The following is a 20,934-nucleotide window of genomic DNA, read 5'->3' on the forward strand; positions in this document are numbered from 1 at the left end:
AGCAGACATTTCCATATGTCTGTGTTAGCTGCATGTGTGACATTACTCCACCAGTCCTATTTATGATATCATTCACAAAAATTATACCTTTTTTAAACATTTCTTCAATAAATACAGTTTTTTTTATCAATTACTATATTTGAATTTAACCACAATATTTGTTGTACTATTTGTTCTGTCCTTTCAGGTGGATTAAACTGAAATTGCAACCAACTTTCTAAGGCTTGTTTAAAAAATAAAGATATTTTGGAGATTATTTCCTTTTCAAACAACCGAAAGTGAGCAGGTGTAATCTGAATAAAGGGAAAAAGGCCCTTCTTGAACATAGGATGAGACATTCTTACCAATTTACTAGAGAACCAGTTTGGATTTAAGTATAACTTTTGTATGACTGATGCCTTTAGTGAGAGGTCTAACGCTTTAATATTTAATAATTTCTGCCCTCCGAATTCATATTCGTTATATAAATAGGCCCTTTTAATTTTATCTGGCTTGCCGTTCCAAATAAAATGGAATATTTTTTGTTCATATAATTTAAAAAGCAGGTCACTAGGTGTAGGCAAAACCATAAGCAAATAGGTAAACTGTGATATGATTAAAGAGTTAATCAGGGTGATTTTCCCACAAATAGACAGGTATTTTCCTTTCCATGGTAGCAAGATCTTATCTATTTTTGCTAACTTTCTATAAAAATTTATTGGAGTGAGATCATTTCTTTCTTTTGGGATTTGTATACCGAGTATGTCCACATCTCCGTCAGACCATTTAATTGGTAAACTACATGGCAATGTAAAATGTGTATTTTTTAGTGATCCAATACGTAATATGGTACATTTATCATAATTTGGTTTTAATCCAGAGAGGATAGCAAATGTATCTAGATCCTCTAAGAGGCCGTGGAGAGACTCTAGTTGTGGTTTTAAAAGAAAACATGAATCATCAGCGTACAATGACACCTTAGTTTTTAGGCCCTGGATTTCTAATCCCTTAATATTAATGTTTGATCTAATTTTAACAGCTAACATTTCGATGGCAATAATAAATAGATATGCCGATAGTGGACAACCTTGTTTTACTCCTCTAGATAGTTTAAAACTTTCTGAGATGTAGCCATTATTTACTATTTTACACCTAGGGTTACTATACATAATTTTAACCCATTTTATAAGAGATTCCCCAAAATTGAAATATTCTAGGCATTTATATATAAACTCCAGTCGTACTTTATCAAAAGCCTTTTCAAAATCAGCTATGAAAACCAGGCCTGGTGTCCCCGATATTTCATAGTGTTCTATTGTTTCCAGTACTTGCCTTATATTATCTCCAATGTATCGTCCATGTAAAAAACCTGTCTGATTAGGATGAATAATATCTGACAAAACCTTTTTTTATTCTATGCGCCAAGCATTTTGCTAGGATTTTTGCATCACAACACTGAAGTGTAAGAGGTCTCCAATTTTTTAAATGGACTGGATCTTTATATATACCACTTGGGTCCTGTTTCAGTAATAATGATATCACACCTTCTTGTTGCGTGTCTGATAATCTATCATTTATATAGGAGTGGTTAAAACAAGCTAATAATGGTCCTTTGAGTATATCAAAAAAAAAATTGTATACTTCCACTGGTATGCCATCCAGCCCTGGAGTTTTCCCATCCTTAAAGGCCCCAATTGCATCAAGTAGTTCCTCCTCTGTAATTAGGCCTTCACATGAGTCTTTCTGTACAGATGTTAATTTTACATTATTATTAGGGAAAAAATCCATACAATTAGTTTCAGTTAGTGGAGATGGAGGAGCCTGAAACGAAAACATATTCTTAAAGTACTTTACTTCCTCTTTCAAAATATCATTTGGTGAATCATGCGTGACTCCATCATTTGTAACAAGTTTTAATACGGTTTTTTTGGTAGCATTTCTATATTGAAAATTGAAAAATAATTTGGTGCATTTTTCCCCATATTCCATCCAGTTCGCTTTATTTTTATAATATATTACACTGGATCTTTCTTGAATAAGTTCCTCCATTTCTTTTTGTTTTTCCTCTAACTTATTCTGTGCCTCTATGGTACCGTTTTTATTGTTATCTAACTGTACTGTTAGTCCTTCAATTTCCTTTGTTAATATGGACTCTTTTGATCTAAATTGCTTTTGTTTTATAGATGAGTACTGAATTGCATGGCCTCTAAAGGCACACTTAAAAGTGTCCCATACAATATGGGGATCTGCTGTACCTATGTTATGTCTAAAAAAGTCAGTTATAAATTCTTCTGTCCTAGTTCTAAACAATTTATCATCTAGTAGGCTTTGATTAAATTTCCAATATCCTCGCCCACGTGGAAATTCTGTAAGAGTAATATATATGCCAATTATGTGATGGTCCGACCGCATTCTGTCCCCTATCAAACACTTTTTAACTTTTGGTGCCAGAGAGAATGATATAAGAAAGTAGTCAAGGCGACTAGCTTGATTAAGCCTCCGCCATGTATATCTCACTAGGTCAGGGTATTTAAGTCTCCATATATCCACTAATTCCAATATATCCATGACATTCCTGATTTCCTTAAGTGCCTGAGGGTGATAGTTTGTAGTGTGATTTCCTTTCCGGTCCATAGAGGTATTTAAGACCGTATTAAAATCTCCCACTATAATAATAGAGTCTAGTGTTGCTTGTAGAGTTGATACATTCTTATATATATTGTCAAAGAAGCTTGGATCATCATTATTCGGACCGTATAGGTTAATAAGCCATATCTGTTTATTGTCCAATAACATATTTAAAATAATCCATCTACCTTGAGGATCTGTTTGGACAAGTTGCACATTTGGATCAAAATTACTGTTAATTAAAACCATCACCCCTTTTGAATTTCTTTGCCCATGGGAGAAATATATTTCGCCCCCCCAGTTCTTTTTCCACAAAACTTCATCTAAAACTGTTGAATGGGTTTCCTGTAAACAATAGATATTATAATCCTTCTCTTTTAGCCAGGTAAATACTGATCGTCTTTTCTTATTGTCTGCTAAGCCATTACAATTGTAACTGGCTATACTTATTTCACCACTTACCATAATGAGACACACCTTTCAATTATTTTTATCAAAATATATGTTTGTAAACGTCCTATTAAAAAGTAACATAATGATTGAGTGTCTATATAGTTGTACCATGATATTTGCATTGCTACTAAGTAAACCTCCAATTGGTCCCTACTATTCCACCCGCTAAAAGCCCTCATCTCGAGTTGGGTTGTCATCCCAATGCCCGGCAGACCACCCTCGACCCCCTGTATCCCATAGCCCTGGACCGACTGGGATCCATCCTTTGAAAAGGGCACACAGTGCCATTTACCGAATTGAAGTAGATCCATTGCCAAATGCATTTCCATCGCCCTCACCTCGATTTTTATTATATATTGCTGTGGATCATCCTCTATAGTCCCTAACATCTTTTACTTCTTCCTTCGCAACAGTTGTGGGATACACACATACACCCACACACATTCAGCCCTTACCCCCACACAACCATAAGCTCACTTTCTCAACAATTGCACCATCCCAGAGCCCAACTCAAGATAGGTCATGATTTACAAATGTACTTGCAGTTGCAGCTGCATGAGAAGGCCTGCAAGACCGCACAAAAAATGAGCATAAATGTAGAGATTTATTTACCATTGTCACATCCTAGATGATGGAGGTCAAATGTACACCTTTTCCCTGAAACACCCACAATACGGCCACCAAATCACACATTATTTGTAACATCAAGTTAAAGCAGCCCATTATTTAGCCAATAGATAGCAAGATAGATTAAAACCTAGAAAATAACACAAGTGGCCAGAGGACCAATCACACCTTCCTCTCATTCTTTCTATCCCATACAGTGTTTATCAAAATGAAAGTAATGAGTTTTTTTAATATGTAGAGATTCTGTAAACTTTTTGTTGAAAAGCTGTGAAGCTGTTGAAAGACATAGGCCTGCCTCCTTTTCATCTGACATTGAATCAAGTTTGTAAAATGAAACAGGATAGATTAAAACCTAGCAAAAAATGTTTTTTAAATGACAAGAGGACCAATCTTACCTTGCCAGACGTGACCTTCTCTTCCTTTAGTTGAGCATCTGGCTTCTCTGCCTTCACCTCCTCTTCCATCCCTTTCTCCTGGTGGCTATCTTCCAAGTCATGTTGTAATCAAGTGTTGTTGTTGTTATAATCATCATAACTAGCCTATTGCAGTTATCCTCAAAATGAAAGTCATTAAAAGTATTTTAAACCATGAAGCTTTTTATCTGTAGACATTGTAAAAAGTTGTGTTAATAAGACGGTAACACAAAGCTGCCAAAATAGACCTACCTCCTTTTTGTCTGACTTTGAATGAATTTGTAAAACGAAACCAAAAAGTGCAGAAATGTGTTCTAGTTATATGCTATGCCATCTAAGCACAGTCTGCACCAAGGACACAGCAGAGAAGGGTCTGTCTGAACTGCAGCCAAAGTACTCAAACAGGTGTTGGCCATTAGAGATCCTATTAAATAAAAGAATTCTAATTCCTAATTCTATGGTGTTGACCTTATTGACGTCATAATGATGGCATAGTGGACAACGGGTGGCCCTGCACAGGAATTTGAATGCAACCATTAAAAATAGCATAATGTGATAAAAAAAACAATCTCGGTTGCAGTAATAATAAGGCCTATATGGAAGGAAAGGGGATACCTAGTCAGTTGCGCAAATGAATTGCATTCAATTGAAATGTGTCTTCCGCATTTATCCCAAACCCTCTGATAAGGCATAATAACTGGTTCCATCCACACAGTTAGACCTACGTGACAATATCACAGCTAAGTCTATGTGATATATTTCCTTCATCACATGCAAGTCAACATCATCTGCAAGTCAACATCATCTGCAAGTCAACATCACCTGCAAGTCAACCTAATAGAAGTTCAACTTGGTTGATTTCAAAAAAGATTTCTGCTATTACTCACAATTCTTTACGTCTACAAACCGTGTGTCGACTTTGTTACAGTTGTCAGCAAAAAAAAAAACGATGGTGTGAAAGTAGGACTACGTAAACAACACGAAAACAGACGCGATTGGAGATTCATTTTAAGAATAATTTTAATTGATAGCGACTGAATCGGAATACCGCGATCTCGCGTCCAGCACCAAAGTGCAGTGGACAGCAGTCGTCTCTCGTGCAACTCCATCCTTCAGTAATAGGCCTATAACAAAAAGTGGCGGGCTGCAGTTTGGGTGAAAAAACGAAGTAAAGATTGCAGCTTTAAGGCAAACTATGGGGGGAAATGACATGGGCGATAGCACTATCTGTCCATTCTGATCTGGATGGTAGCGAAATACAAGGTTTTGCCTATATTTTGCATTAGGCAAAGTAAGAAACATTTTTAAATATAGCCATAGCTTTAAATAAACGACATAAGGCACTTACTTTTTCTTCATCCATCTCTGTGTTGAATTGCTGAAAAATGTTCTGTGGTGGGATGTCAATTAATGATAAAGGATGGTATAGGAAACCGAACTCGTCCTTACCGTAATACGTCATGTAGGCTACACAATGGTTGTACATGACGTAACAGAGAGATGGGCGTGTGTATGTCTTTGTGGGGGTTATCAATCTTTTCATGAAGCAAAATAAATGCTAAGATTTTAAAATAAAACAGTTTTTCCATAAGCATTCAAACATGCGTAAAAAAATCTCAATCCATAACATTTGTTGGCTCTATGGTTTGCTCACCATAGAGCCACCCCATCCCTTATTAATAGGCCTATATAAAAAAAGTGGCTGGGCAGCAGTGTTGTTTAGCTGGAAAACGAATAAGGATTGTAGCTTTAGGGCAAACTAGGGGAAAACAACGACACGTGCCCATAACACTATCTGTCCGTTCTAATCTAAATTGTAGCAAAATAGAAGGTTTTGATTATGTTTAGTTGTACATAACGTAACGATGTGTGTATGTGTCTATAGGCTTGTTCTACATTGCAGCCGAAAGTGCAGGCGATTTCCGACTTACTGATCTACAATACAAAGAACCTTGCATCATAAATAACTCTCATTGTTATTTGTAGATCCGTCAGTCAGTCACAATTTACCCATGATACATTACGGTTTTGATCCTCTCGAACACGGCCAATTTGGCTGCTGCAGTATGTTTGTATTTCGCTCCTTTTTTCGTATTCCCGTGGAGGAAACGTCATCAACAAGAGACAAAATAGGTTTCCAAAGGAAAGCCTTTTTAGAGAAATACAGACCATCTAATTTAGCTTTTGGTACTATTACCTGTGTTTAACGCATTTCATCTGATATGTATAATCACATTTGTAATTTGGGTGTACTAATTTGCTAAATTATAGTGTATTAACTAATTAATTGTTCGTCAGGAAAATTTGAGCGACTCTGACTGTTTCTCAACTGTGCGAGGACCTCACTCGAAAACGAAACACACACGCCAGTAGCTCTGAATTCTAAAATATAGCTAGCTAAATGATTACTTACTGCCGCAGATAATAAGGTAATGTCTTCTGTTTGATTTGCTACATTTTAAAATATTTTGAAACAGCCATACTGTTATTTGTCAAACTGAGTAAGTCGCTAGGAAGTTAACGTTTAATTAGTTTGTTAGCTAACTTAGCTCGAAAGAGCTAAATACATATAACGTTATGCATGCACATTAGCTACATAACGTAGACTCCGTGTTCTCACTTGTAGAATTCAAAACACTAGATAACTAATGATGAATGAATGCCAATACCTTCAGTGCAATGTTACTCAGCCATGAGATATGATCATTCACAGGTGTAGTTAAACACATAATGGTAGACACAGAGGAAAGAGTCGTAGGTGGTGGTGGTGCCCTATCATCTACCATGAACCCAGGTGGAAAGAACAAAGAGAATGAGAAGAAGAAGAGGTCCCGTGTGAAACAGCTGCTTGCAGACGTGAAGAAGCAGGTGGACTTCTGGTTTGGGGATGTCAACCTTCACAAGGACAGGTTTCTGAGACGACTCATTGAAGAGTCACGAGATGGATGTAAGTAGTTGTAATGGGCAGCATTTGGCGTCATTGTCCCATCCTATGTAGCTGTTGCCTTATCCCAGATCTGTTTGTGCTGTCTTGCCAACTCCAACTCCTATGGTCATTGAGTTGACAAATGACAAGACAGCACAAACAGATCTGGGACCAGGCTAACATAGCTGGAAACACCAACAATAAGTGTTTTGTCTATCTTGTGGTCAGGGTAGAATTTTGGCCCAGATTTGTGATGGAGATTAAGGGATACCATACAACAATCATCCTATTCTCACTTGTCCTGTACTGCTCCTTTGGGATTATGTTCCTGTTAACTAACAGTGGTTTTATTTTCTACAGATGTTGATATATCTGTTTTGACATCCTTCAACCGAATGAAAAATCTGACAACTGATTGCAAGCTGATTGCAAGGGCACTGAAAAATTCATCTGTCGTTGAGGTCAAGTATTACTGTACATAATCTGTTTTTCAGTTGCTGGTTGGAATTTTGTATTGAATTCTTAGACGTATGGTGTTCACTGTGATCTGTTTTGGTCTTTCAGGTCAACCTAGAGGGAACTAAAGTGCGACGGCAGCGTCCAATTGGAGAGGATCCGAAAGATGTAGACAACCGAACAGTCTATGTGGTAAATACCAGTTTTGTTCATGTTTGTCAAGTCATGATGTGGTCCTTTGAATACAAAACGCTATATTAAATAAATATATTTTTACCCCAGGAGCTTCTGCCCAAGAAAGTAACACACGACTGGCTAGAACGAGTGTTTACCAAATGTGGAAATGTGGTTTACGTCAGTGTGCCGAGATACAAAACCACGGGCCACTCCAAAGGGTTCGCCTTCATTGAGTTTGAGACGAAAGAGGAAGCACAGAAAGCCATAGAGGTGAGATATAAAGATTCCTCTGTAATGAATTTTGTGATCAAATGGATGTGTCCTACCTAGTAATAAGGTAGAGAACTAACCATGTTCTCCTCGTCCAGATGCTGAACAACCCTCCAGAGGACGCCCCCAGGAAACCTGGCATCTTCCCCAAGACCAAGAACAGGAAGCCTATCCCCGATCCACCCACCCTGAACACCACACTAGGTGGGTATTGGGAAGAATAAAGCATTGCTGGTTAACTCCAGAGTGACTACACACAATCACAACAAATGCATATGTTGGAAACTTTTTAGTTAAGTGCCAACATTTAAGTGTCAAGTTAAAGCCCTTTACCATCTGTTAAACTACTGTGTGTGTCTGTTTTTTGCAGACGAGGAAGAGGAAAAGAAAAGGAGGAAAAAGAAGAAGTCCAGGGGCAGCACCAAAGAGGACGCCCCGTCACAGGCAGAGACAACAGTGGGCGGGGCCAAAGAACAGGAAATAGAATCTGAGTCTAAGCCCTCTGACAGGAAGAGGAAATGCACGGCCGAGGGTGCAGAGGTTGTAGCACCCGAGGGGGGCACAGATAAGGCCCCGGCCAAAAGGCTAGAGAAGAAGAGACGGCGGTCCCAGGCAGGGGAAAGCTCAGAGAGTGACGTCCAGGGAGACATGCCGGCCAAGCTGAGAAGGATGAGCGAGGGGGAGGAGGGCAAGGTGAAGGAGGAAGACGAGGTGAAGGAGAGCGATGGGAAAGGTAAGGATCTTCATTGTATTGCTTGTGAACAGATAAAATCACTGGTTTTGGGTAGAAGAAAATACATGTGCGCAGGTTTGACTAAATCCAGTCCAAAAGATGGTCTACTGGTCAGCAGTGACAAATAATGCCTAATAGTAATCTGGTGTCTTCAGATTTGCCTGTCAAGGTTGAGGAGGAAGAGGAGAAGATGGACGACTCCCTGCTAAAAGCTAAGAGGAAGAGGAAGAAGAAGCACAAGGAGAGGGTGAAGATTGGTGAAGAGGTCATTCCCCTCCGGGTTCTCTCCAAGTAAGAACCTTCATGCATCTTTGACTAATAGCCTGCTCTGAGTCAATCAGACCAATGGATTTAATCTAAATAAATCCCTAATTAAATTGGTCTAAACCGTAGCATCTTTATTGAACAATCCAATACCCCAGTGTTAGACAAGATATTGTTATTCAAATCGAGAGCTTGCTCTCTCGTTCTCTTCTTTCTCTTCCTCCTTCTCTCCATACTTTCCTTTTTGCTGTCTGGATGGAAGGAAAGACTGGCTGAAGTTGAAGGTGGAGTATCTGACCCTGCAGAAGAGGAGCATGGGAGCTCTGAAGGCGTGCCTGACCAAGTTCCACCACAAGGGGGCAGGAGCAGGAGAGAAAATGGAGATGGACACTTGTCTCCAACAGAAACAGACACCTCGTTAGTGCCTAATAGTTATCCACTACTTACCTATCTGTCAGTAGTACAACTTCTGCATGTTTAAAACCCCTAGTACTCTCAAATAAACACCCCAAATATTGATATTGAGTCAAATGTTAGTTTGCTGTCCACATATTACATCAGAATAAATGCTGAAAATCTTTTGAAACCGGTTCCCATACAGTTGACCATTTCCAAACACAATATTATGTCTTCTTCACCATGTATTTTTTTCCTAAGCTGAGGAGAGTAAGAAGGCAGGTGAAAAGGAGAGCCCCCTCGGCCCTCAGTTTGAGAGTGGCTGCATCGTCAGGATCACCCACACCAAACCCTTACCTGGCAGAAAAGTCATCAAGGTAGAGATGAGCTTTTAACGCTCTTCGTTTACCATGTTTATTACGCATTCATTGTTTCACATACAATTGATTAGAGCCATGTGTTCTTCTAACTCAAAGTATGTGTGTATCTAGGACGCTCTCTCTGAGGTGTCCCCAGTGGTGTATGTGGACACCCTAGAGGGGGACGCCGAGGGTCACGTCCGCTTCAAGACTCCAGCAGAGGCCAAGGCCATCATTGACGCTCGCACCGAGCTGCAGAACAAACACAGCTGGCAGCTGGAGATCCTCTCTGGTAGGCTGACTCTCCCACTACTACCACTATAGTTCACCAAGGGTCCTGTTCAAAGCATCTTTATTTGCATCCTTCCTTCCTCCCTTCTTTGAGGTAAGCGCTGACATGACATGACTAGTGACAGCAACACAGAGGTAGCCTTGCTCACGTCTATCAAATCATATTAGGGATTTCTTCAAGGATGGGAGAAGGGATGGATGTATTTGGGAGAGTTCAAACGGGGCCATAAACTATTTACTACATTGAAAAGAGGCAATGGCTATATACAGTGCATTCGTAAAGTATTCAGACCCCTTGACTTTTTCCACATTTTATTACGTTACAGCCTTATTCTAAAATGGATTTACTCATCAATCTACACACAATACACCATAATGACAAAGCAAAATCAGATTTGTTGATTTTTTTTTCAAATGTATTAAAAATAAAAAACAGATAGCTTATTTACATATTAATTCGGACCCTTTGTTATTAGACTTGAAATTGAGCTCAGGTGCATCCTGTTTCCATTGATCATCCTTGAGATGTTTCTACAACTTGATTGGAGTCCACCTGTGGTAAATTCAATTCATTGGACATGATTTGGAAAGGCATACACCTGTCTATATAAGGTCCTACAGTCTCTTTGGAGATGGGAGAACCTTATAGAAGGATAACCGTCTCTGCAGCACTCAGGCCTTTTTGGTAGAGTGGCCAGACGGAAGCCACTCCTCAGTAAAAGGCACATGACAGCCCGCTTGGAGTTTGCCAAAAGGCATCACCTAAAGGACTCTCAGACCATGAGAAACAAGATTTTCTGGACTGATAAAACCAGGATTGAACTCTTTGGCCTAAATGCCAAGCACCAAGTCTGGAGGAAACCTGGCACCATCCCTACGGTGAAACGTGGTGGTGGCAGCATCATGCTGTGGTGATGTTTTTCAGCGGCAGGGACTGGGAGACTAGTCAGGATTGAACGGAGCAAAGTACAGAGAGATCCTTGATGAAAACCTGCTCCAGAGCGCCCAGGACCTCAGACTGGGGCGAAGGTTTACATTCCAACAGGACAACGACCCAAAGCATACAGCCATGACAACGCAGGAGTGGCTTCGGGACAAGTCTCTGAATGTTCTTGAGTGGTCCAGCCAGAGCCCGGACTTAAACCTGATCAAACCTCTCTGGAGAGACCTGAAAATAGCTGTCCAGCGTAGAGGTTGACCGATTATGATTTTTCAACGCCGATACCGATACTGATTTATTGGAGGACCAAAAAAGGACGATACCGATTAATCGGCCGTTTTTTAAATTTTATTTATTAATAAATAATTTATTTGGAAAGGCATACACCTGTCTATATAAGGTCCTACAGTTGGCAGTGCAGGTCAGAGCAAAACCAAGCCTTTGAGGTCGAAGCAATTGTCCGTAGAGCTCCGATGGAGCATTGTGTCGAGCCACAGATCTATATATATATATATATATATATATATATATATATATATATATATATATATATATATATATATATATATATATATATAGAAATAAAAATCGGCCGATTAATCGGTATCAGCTTTTTTTGGTCCTCCAATAAATCGGTATCGGTATCTCTACGGTCAACCTCTATATGTATGTATATATATATATGTGTAATAATGACAAATACAACAATACTCAATGAACACTTTTATTTTAACTTAATATAATACATCAATAAAATCAATTTAGCCTCAAATAATGAAACATGTTTAAATAATGAAAAAACAAAGTGTTGGAGAAGAAAGTAAAAGTGCAATATGTGCCATGTAAAAAAGCTAACGTTCAAGTTCCTTGCTCAGAACATGAGAACATATGAAAGCTGGTTGTTCCTTTTAACATGAGTCTTCAATATTCCCAGGTAAGAAGTTTTAGGTTGTAGTTATTATAGGACTATTTCTCTCTATACCATTTGTACTTCATATACCTTTGACTATTGAATGTTCTAATAGGTACTTTAGTATTACCAGCCTAATCTCGGGAGTTGATAGGCTTGAAGTCATAAACAGCGCAATGCTTAAAGAGCTGCTGGCAAACGCAGTGAAGTGCTGTTTGAATGAATGCTTACGAGCCTGCTGCTACCTACCACCGCTCAGTTAGACTGCTCTATCAAATCATAGACTTAATTATAATATAATAACACACAGAAATACGAGCCTTGGGTCATTTAATATGGTCAAATCCGTAAACTATCATCTCGAAAACAAAACGTTTATTTCAGTGAAATACGGAACCGTCACGTATTCTATCTAACGGGTGGCATCCATAAGTCTAAATATTCCTGTTACATTGCACAACCTTCAATGTTATATCATAGTTACGTGAAATTCTGGCAAATTAGTTCGCAACGAGCCAGGCGGCCCAAACTGCTGCATATACCCTGACTCTGCGTGCAATGAACGCAAGAGAAGTGACACAATTTCCCTAGTTAAAAGAAATTCATGTTAGCAGGCAATATTAACTAAATATGCAGTTTAAAAATATATACTTGTGTATTGATTTTAAGAAAGGCGTTGATGTTTATGGTTAGGTACACATTGGTGCAACGACAGTGCTTTTTTCGCGAATGCGCTTGTTAAATCACCCGTTTGGCGAAGTAGGCTATGATTCAATGATAAATTAACAGGTACCGCATCGATTATATGCAACGCAGGACAAGCTAGATAAACTAGTAATATCATCAACCATGTGTAGTTAACTAGTGATGATGTTAAGATTGATAGTTTTTTTATAAGATACGTTTAATGCTAGCTAGCACCTTATCTTAGCTCCTTGCTGCACTCGCATAACAGGTAGTCAGCCTGCCACGCAGTCTCCTCGTGGAGTGCAATGTAATCAGCCATGATCGATGTCCAAAAATGCTGATTACCGATTGTTATGAAAACTTGAAATTGGCCCTAATTAATCGACCATTCCGATTAATCGGTCGACCTCTAGTCCAGCGACGCTCTCCATCCAACCTGACAGCTTGAGAGGATCTTCAGAGAAGAATGGGAGAAACTCCCCAAATACAGGTGTGCCAAGCTTGTAGCATCATACCCAAGAAGGCTGTAGTTGCTGCCAAGGTGCTTCAACAAAGTACTGAGTAAAGGGTCTGAATACTAAATGTAAATGTGATTTTTTTCTTATACATTTGCAAACATTTCTAAAAACCTGTTATGGTATATTATGTTTAGATTTTGAGGGGGAAAAACATTTTTAGAATACGGCTGTAACGTAACAAAATATGGAAGAAGTCAAGGGGTCTGAATACTTTCCAAATTCACTGTCATATCTTTGTTCAATAACAATTGCTGGTCCTCTGTAGCTCAGTTGGTAGAGCATGGCACTTGCAACGCCAGGATAGTGGGTTTGATTTCCGGGACCACCCATATGTAAAATGTATGCACACATGACTAAGTCCCTTTGGATAAAAGCATCGGCTAAATAGCATGTTATTATTATTATAATATTTCATACAGTAATGAATTATTATATATTATTATTCAATTGTTATATATTACGTTTTTCGAGTCCTCTTACTGCATCTTAATTTGAGGATCAAGAAAGCATATTCATGAAGGCATGTCCTTAACCAAAATATGTCTGACTGTTTTGGCTTCATTTGCTTATTAAGAGGAGAATGTAGCTGAATTATTTGTTGCACTTTGGAAAGAGATGTTTGAGTGAGTTTTCATGTGCTGCTGCGTTCCAGTGGAAGGGCTGGTGGTTACATTGAAATGGACAATTGCTAATTTCTTCATTAATTTGTACTTGTAGGCGACCACGAACAAAGGTACTGGCAGAAGATCCTGGTGGACCGCCAAGCTAAGTTGAACCGGCCCAGAGACAAGAAACGGGGCACAGAGAAGGTAGAGTTCCCTCTATTTACATTTTTTTATGGATTATTTACAAGTATCTCTAGCAGCACCCAACCATTTTCTTTTGAGGAAAACCATTTTTGAATGAGCATGTTGTTCACTCATATTATTCTAGGCCTTAAAATTGGTTTTAACAGAGCAATGTCTCCCTTTCATCTCTGTTTCTGCCCCAGCTCATTTCCAAAGCCGAGAAAATCATCATAGCCCGGGCCAAGGAGGCCACTAAGCACATCCGCTTCATGGAAGACTGATCAAGACTGTCAAGTTCTACTGTGCGTCCTCTCTTTTCTGAATCATTTTCTGAATCCTTTTCTTCCCTAAGAGTTTATTGAAATGTCGGCCATTTTGTCATTCCTAAATAGTATGATGTTTTGTTTTACTGTTCATGAGTGGTACAAGCAGAGAGAAGCCATGGTTTTAAAATAGAATTTTAATAAGTCATGGTAACGTTGTGTTTATTTTTTAAACAGCCATTCTGTCCAATGTAGTTTCAGTTCCGCTAACTGGAAAGTTATGTATGGCTGCTGTTCTACAAGCAGAAAGCAGCTGCATTATTTAAATTGCGAATAGATTTGCTCACTAGTCTTCTTTGATTGTGTTGTAGTGCGAGCTGCCCGAATTTCAGTTAGGAAATATGAATGTATATATGCTGTACATAGGATTTCAAAACTTGCCCAGAGCTTTGCCCATGATCTGTTTTCTGTAACTTGTCATGGCACCGATAACCTTTTCTTTTTGAAGTAATGTACCTATTTTCTAATTAATAAACATACATTTTGGTGGTTAAAGGCCCAGTGAAGTAAAAAAAACAAAAAGTGAATTTCCTGTGTTTTATGTGTTTCCACACTGTGGTTGGAATAATATTGTGAAAATGCCCTTTTAGTTAAAGAGCTGTTTGAAATTTCTGCCTGTTTTGATGGGATGGAGTTTCGGGCCTGCCTGGAGACATCACCAGGAGATAAAGTAGTTTATAGACCAACAAAGAGTTCCAAACCTCTCTGCCAATAACAGCTTGTTTTCAGTTTTCCCGTCCCCACTCAGACCACTCCCAGACGGTCTCTTGCTTGAGAAATTGCTCTTTGCTAAGAAGCTATTTTTGTTTCTTTTTGACCATTTTAATTGAAAACAATCACACTAAGGTACTTACCACCCTCACCCAGACAACACAGTAACCAGGATGGAGTGTTACCCATAAATTATTTGATATTGAGATAAAAACAGCTGCATTGGGCCTTTAATGGACTGGCTTTATTCAGCTCATTAATAAAAACTTCATTGATTATATTGCTGGCACACACATTCTGTTGCATCTGGTGCGTTACTATGATAGATGGTGTCTGATCTTTTACGTTCGTGTCCACATTGTTAACTTATGTGAAGAAGAAAAAATAGCAAAAAGCTTAACGATGAAATGTTCAAGTAAGAATTTGTGTGACCTCTGTATAAAATAAATAAAATGCACAACTAGCATTATCCCGTTTTTTTTTTAATGTGACTATAAAAAATACCGAAGGTGCTCTATTTGAATAGAAAAATAAGAAAGTCCTCTAGCTAGCTATGTGTGTACAGGTCAGTAATCAGGACTCTGGTGCCCTCTTGGCTTGGCGGCTGGGGACCATGCAGCTCTTCCTGCTGTGGGAGTAAGGAGACTTATCGCTCGTGGCTGCGGCCAGCTGACTCGGCCCTGTTTCCTGTATCGAAATGGTCCGGTACAGCCTGTGTCCTCCAGCCCCCATGGAGCTGTACTCAAAGCCAGGAGGACAGCCATCCCAGGCTGGGCAAGATGGGATCTCCTTGGGCTTGTTGGTGGGGCGACAGACAGAGTCTTCATTCATGGCCTGGGGGCTCAGCAGCGTCTGAGTGGGCTTGAAGCTAGTGGCGCGCTGGGCTGTCTTGGGTGTGTATGCTGAGCGGAAGGTGGTGGTCTTGGCGAAAGCCCCCTTGGGTTTCTCTAGCTCATCTGTGTGTAAAGTGGGGCGGGGACGCAACATGTCCCAGGCACGGTAGTGCTCCTTCATGGTGGACCTGGTCTGGAGGGGTGCCCTGGCCTCCTTTGTCCAGGCCTCGACCGGGGGGCGAGAGGACTGGGGCCGTTGTTGGCACTCGTGGCCGACATAGTCAGCATGAGCTGTGGACAGACCAACCAAAGTGCCCTCAGTTGGGCAGTACTCCTCAGCATGGTGCCGGTGCTTGGGCTGCAGGGGCCAGGACTTGTACTGATCCTGGAACTCGGTGGTCCCCTGAAAGATTGCCGGGCTGCTCTCCCAAGCCACCTTGGCCCTGAAGGGCTTGGCCGGCAGGCCCAGGTAGTCCTGCCTGTAGGTGGAGACCCCATTGAGGGGGGCGCTGGTGGGCCTGTAGACGGCCTTCTCCTTGGGCTGCCTGGGCTGGACAGGATGGGACATATACTGCATCTGGTAGTTGGTGGCGCCATCGAAGGGCAGGGTCTCTGGGGCGTCGGGGGCTGGTTTGAATCTCTCCCTGGCCTCGGCTGGGATCTTGTGGCAGAATTCCTCTTGATAGGTGGTGGTCACCTCAAATTTGCTGTTGTTCAACTTCAGGTTGTCACGCGTCCTGCAGGGTTGGACTTTCTGGGTGTGCCATGCTCGATAATCCTCTGAAAATAATAATTAAAGAGAGGACTTAGTTTCATTTGAAATCTATAGTTTATTGGTATCTGATTACATTCCCGAAGACGCACATACTGTACCTTTGTATAAAGACTGGGCAACCATTTTTGCTGTGGGCGGATGGTACCCATCTGGCTTGGTCACGATGTGCTTCTGAACAGGGTGAGTTGGGTAGTCCCTGACGTAAGTGCTGCTGTGTCTCATTCTCCCATCAGGTGGCACATACAACTTGGTGACCTTTGGTGGCCTCTGGGTCACTTCATGGGCCACGTAGTCTGACCTGAAAGACATTAAAAACGTTACACTCATGACTTGCAACGTGCAGACTGAATGAACTACGCAAACTATTAAAGAGGGAATGTTGTCAGAATCAGAATATCATATTGTCCTTGATGAATTATGTGTTTGTCTCGTACCTGAAAGTGGTCATGTTGGATATCTTTCCTTCCATTGGCTGGTACTCATTCTTCGGCTTCTTGGCTGCCCGGACAACAGTGTTGAAGTAGGCAGGGTACTTTTCCTGGTATTCCGAGACCATGCAGCCTGGGATCAGGACACACGGCTCCTCTGGATGGGATCCTTGTAAACAGTGGTGCTTCCTACTAGGAAAAAGGGATTAAGTGTTGGGATTGGTTAGAATGGCCAAGAGAGTGTGTTGTTGAGAATATGCTTTAGGCCAAGTTGGTGTTCAAAACAGTAACGGAATGTAGTTTTTCTTATCAGAAAAATATTTAAATTATATTGATCACCGGTTATTTTGTGTCTCTCAGCTACATTCAAATAATGATTTGCTCCCACACAGCATGGAAATCAAGTCTACAGCACTTAAACTTGATAATGTCGTTTAATCAGTTCAGTCAATTTGTTTGCATTATTTTGGAAGGCATAGACCTAAGCCTACCCTACCTTCAAGTAAACATGTATTGCAACCCATACTCAGTTTTTTCTTCCTCTCATCAACGATTTATCAGTCATATAGTTTACTCTCTCTATCACCAGAATATAACTCGCAATCCATGCACGATCAGATAGGAACTCCGATGTATTAACGACCGCAACGTTTAAACATTAATCTTACCTCCTTGGCAAAGGTGGGCATCTCCAAATTCTGGATATACCTTGAAACATCGCCCTCATGGAATATCCCTGCGCATCTTTACGCTTTACACTCGGGCGTTGTGACCCAATCCATCGTACCCAAACAGCGTTGAAATTATTGACCAGAAGAACATGGATTGTGTTGTAGTAGGCTACAAATGAAGTGCGTAGTGACAGAGAGCGCTTCTAAAAATAAATGCACTTGGATTACTCCCTCTCTAACTGACGCGTTTGAAGCACTGAGCGAAGACAGATGCGTCTTTGATGAGGATGAGAAGTTCTGGACGCGGCTGTGCTTTTGCTCTGTACTAGAGGATTATTTTTAGGGTTTTCGTGCTGGAAATGGATTACATAAAGTCCAGCTACTTTTAGTAAACAAAAATAGTTACATTTAAATGAATGAACAGCAGTTATATAGGTCATTCCATGTTCACTCCAGTTGGAAATTAATGATTGAAATACACTGACGGTACAAAACATTAGGAACCCCTGCACTTTCCATGACATAGCCTAACCAGGTAAATCAAAGTGAAGGCTATGATCCCTTATTGATGTCACTTCAATCAGTGTAGATTAAGGGGCGGAGACAGATTAAAGAAGGATGTTTAAACCTTGAGACATGGATTGTGTATGTGTGCCATTCAGAGGGTAAATGGGCAAGACAAAATATTTAAGTGCCTTTGAACCTGGTATGGTACAAGGTGCCAGGCGCACCGGTTTGTGTCAAAAACTGCAACGCTGTTGGGTTTTTCACGCTCAACAGTTTCCCGTGTGTATCAAGAATGGTCCACCACCCAAAGTACATCCAGACAATTTGACACAACTGTGGGAAGCATTGGAGTCAACATGGGCCAGCACCCGACACCTTGTAGAATCCACGCTCCGACGAATTGAGGCTGTTCTGAGGGCAAAAGGGGGTGCATCTCAACATTAAGAAGATGTTACCCTAATGTGTTGTACAGTCAGTGTAGGCTACCAGTGAGAATAGGCTATGATACATGTTGCAGCAGATTTTGAGTCAGTGTGCGATCTCCATGGCCTAGGCCGTGTCGTAGTTGCAGTGCTGTCCATCTGTTACCTTTTCCTAGCCAAAAAAAGCAGTAGACTGCAGCTGAAAGCGCTGGGTGAGTGCACCGGTCGGTCGGGATATTGGTACCTACCCGCAGGTGCATATCTGGCACATACATTGGATTGCCATGGTGTCGGTATGTTGACTCGAAGCTCCAGATATATTATTGCATTTTTAATAACAGTTTCGTGTTTTGAAAGAATAATGATTCCAAGCTTGCAATTTAATATTCGAGATTGTGCTATTGTTTGTGTCATAATTAGGCTTGTTCCACGAGTGTGATCATAGAATTGGAACAAATTCTTTGGACGTGACAGACTTTATGACATTGATATTTGGGCTGTAATCATTATATTTCTGTGGATTTGTCATAGTGACCTCAACCTATATTAAATAAATTACATTATGCCATTAATGCATCGCTGGGCATAAGGCCCATAATATAGTACGTAGTGAGTGGACCCTAATCCAAAAGCATTTCCAATTTTAGCCTGCAATGTCTCAAAAAGTCCACACAGAGGCAGCCATATCCTGTTTTTTACATTATCAACACAATCACAATCGTACTACCTTCTTGGTTTCATATTACATGATTGAATCACATTGAGAGAGAGAGAGAGAGAGAGAGATAACTATAAACTGTAAAGCTGTGGCATGACAGGAAGTCAAAATAGGACATTGAACTTTGATAACACTTAACGGGCCATTGGAGCTGCGTTCACTATCAATCAACATTGAGTAAACATTTATATAAAGTTGTATTACAAAACCTACCACATCCTGTACAAATACATCATCTTGTCAGTTTCTCGTGTCACATGCTAGACATAGCCTAGGCCTAATGACAAAACCCAATGTGACAAAAACACAAAGCTACACATGCTAGACAACTTCAACTTGTTGATTAGTTAAAGCTGCGTTAGACTTTCCTAATATTTCCAAATGCAAATATCGCTTATTGTCTATGATATGTATAGGTCTAGAGCACCTATAGTATAAGATTCAAGACATCAGTAACTGCTAGTACAATGGTGACATCACAAAGTGAATAAAAAAAGTGATGACATTCATTGTTTGTTCTTGATTCATAGGTTGTACTTTGCTTGTCATCACATCATGCTGGGCAATTCAAATTATATGATGATCCATTCTGGATTATAATACACTATGTGATTGTATCATAGTTCACACCAGTACAGCGTAGTAATCACAAACGTCACTTAGTCATTGGAAGGTTCTAGCCTACATTTTATAACCAGTGACGTAGTGGAGTGTAAACTTTGTTTTTACCCACTTTTTTATGTTGTGAATAGGGTTAACCACCTATTACTATAGATCATTTGGGCTCCCGAAGGGCACAGCGGTCTAAGGCACTGCATCTCCGTGCTAGAGGCATCACTACAGACACCCTGGTTCGAATCCAGACTGTATCACAACCGGCCGTGATTGGGAGTCCCATAGGGTGGCGCACAACTGGCCCAGTGTCGTCCGTGTTTGGCCGGTGTAGGCAGTCATTGTAAATAAGAATTTGTTCTTAACTGACTTGCCTAGTTAAATAAAGGTTACATTTTGGAGGGGATTTATTTATGCCCACCTATTTACCCATGGTGTTCAGAATGTATCCTATTTTACCACTACTTCCTGCTTATAACTATAAAAGGCAAAGGAAATGGGGTTTAGGTCAGTTATGTAGAAAATATCAGTATCTTAGTTCAATATCTATTTAAACCAGACGTTTGAGCATGGCCAAAAATAATAGCCAACTGGGGAATAGTTCATTGAGTAACACCAAAGTATTGAGTATTTCAAAATCACATGGCATGATGATTCAGCCTAAAGATTAATTACACTTAATTACAGGCATTGTAATTATAGGCACACTGTCCAGGGCCCAATGACTGTACCATACAACCTAAATGTTTTGATAAAAGTATCCATTATTCGGACACCCCTGACTGTAAAGACTCAAGTACTGTAAAATCCAGGTTCAATAGCTGGTCAGTCTATGGAATCCTAGGACTTTTTGCTCGGGATGTAATCCAAAATGGCCAGCACCTACTTTTAGGGACCACGATTCAAAGATATTCTCTGAACATAACCAGCATAGAATAGAATCCAAACAGCAGAAAGTTATGACATTGTATGCACTGAAATAAATAGACCATATCACTATGGGATATCCACTATATGTTGACTATCAAGTATAAAGCACATACAATGTATGTCTGACATCATTTACTCTCAAGTGATGCAGGACAATTCGTGCCCGTTACCTTTGCCCTAGATTTTTTA

The 20,934-nt window shown here is 40.2% G+C and overlaps 2 protein-coding genes across 2 annotated transcripts; one reads left to right on the forward strand and one right to left on the reverse strand.

Moving 5' to 3' along the window:
- Nucleotides 1–6,250: 6,250 nt before the first annotated feature.
- Nucleotides 6,251–15,309, forward strand: larp7 (La ribonucleoprotein 7, transcriptional regulator). Its single transcript, XM_038995951.1, has 13 exons — nucleotides 6,251–6,529; nucleotides 6,814–7,047; nucleotides 7,387–7,487; nucleotides 7,591–7,674; nucleotides 7,765–7,929; nucleotides 8,028–8,133; nucleotides 8,300–8,662; nucleotides 8,818–8,953; nucleotides 9,189–9,343; nucleotides 9,584–9,699; nucleotides 9,814–9,973; nucleotides 13,745–13,836; nucleotides 14,019–15,309. Exons 2-13 carry the CDS (start codon nucleotides 6,831–6,833, stop codon nucleotides 14,094–14,096), a joined length of 1,773 nt encoding a protein of 590 aa, XP_038851879.1. The 5' UTR covers nucleotides 6,251–6,529; nucleotides 6,814–6,830; the 3' UTR covers nucleotides 14,097–15,309.
- Nucleotides 15,083–17,699, reverse strand: LOC120049634 (stabilizer of axonemal microtubules 2-like). The gene is made up of 4 exons (XM_038995952.1): nucleotides 17,554–17,699; nucleotides 16,892–17,074; nucleotides 16,556–16,755; nucleotides 15,083–16,462 (listed from the first exon to the last, which is right to left on the reverse strand). Exons 1-4 carry the CDS (start codon nucleotides 17,610–17,612, stop codon nucleotides 15,423–15,425), a joined length of 1,482 nt encoding a protein of 493 aa, XP_038851880.1. The 5' UTR covers nucleotides 17,613–17,699; the 3' UTR covers nucleotides 15,083–15,422.
- Between the last annotated feature and the right edge of the window lie 3,235 nt (nucleotides 17,700–20,934).

The sequence above is a fragment of the Salvelinus namaycush genome, chromosome 6, assembly GCF_016432855.1.
Source record: "Salvelinus namaycush isolate Seneca chromosome 6, SaNama_1.0, whole genome shotgun sequence".
Classification (NCBI taxonomy): domain Eukaryota; kingdom Metazoa; phylum Chordata; class Actinopteri; order Salmoniformes; family Salmonidae; genus Salvelinus; species Salvelinus namaycush.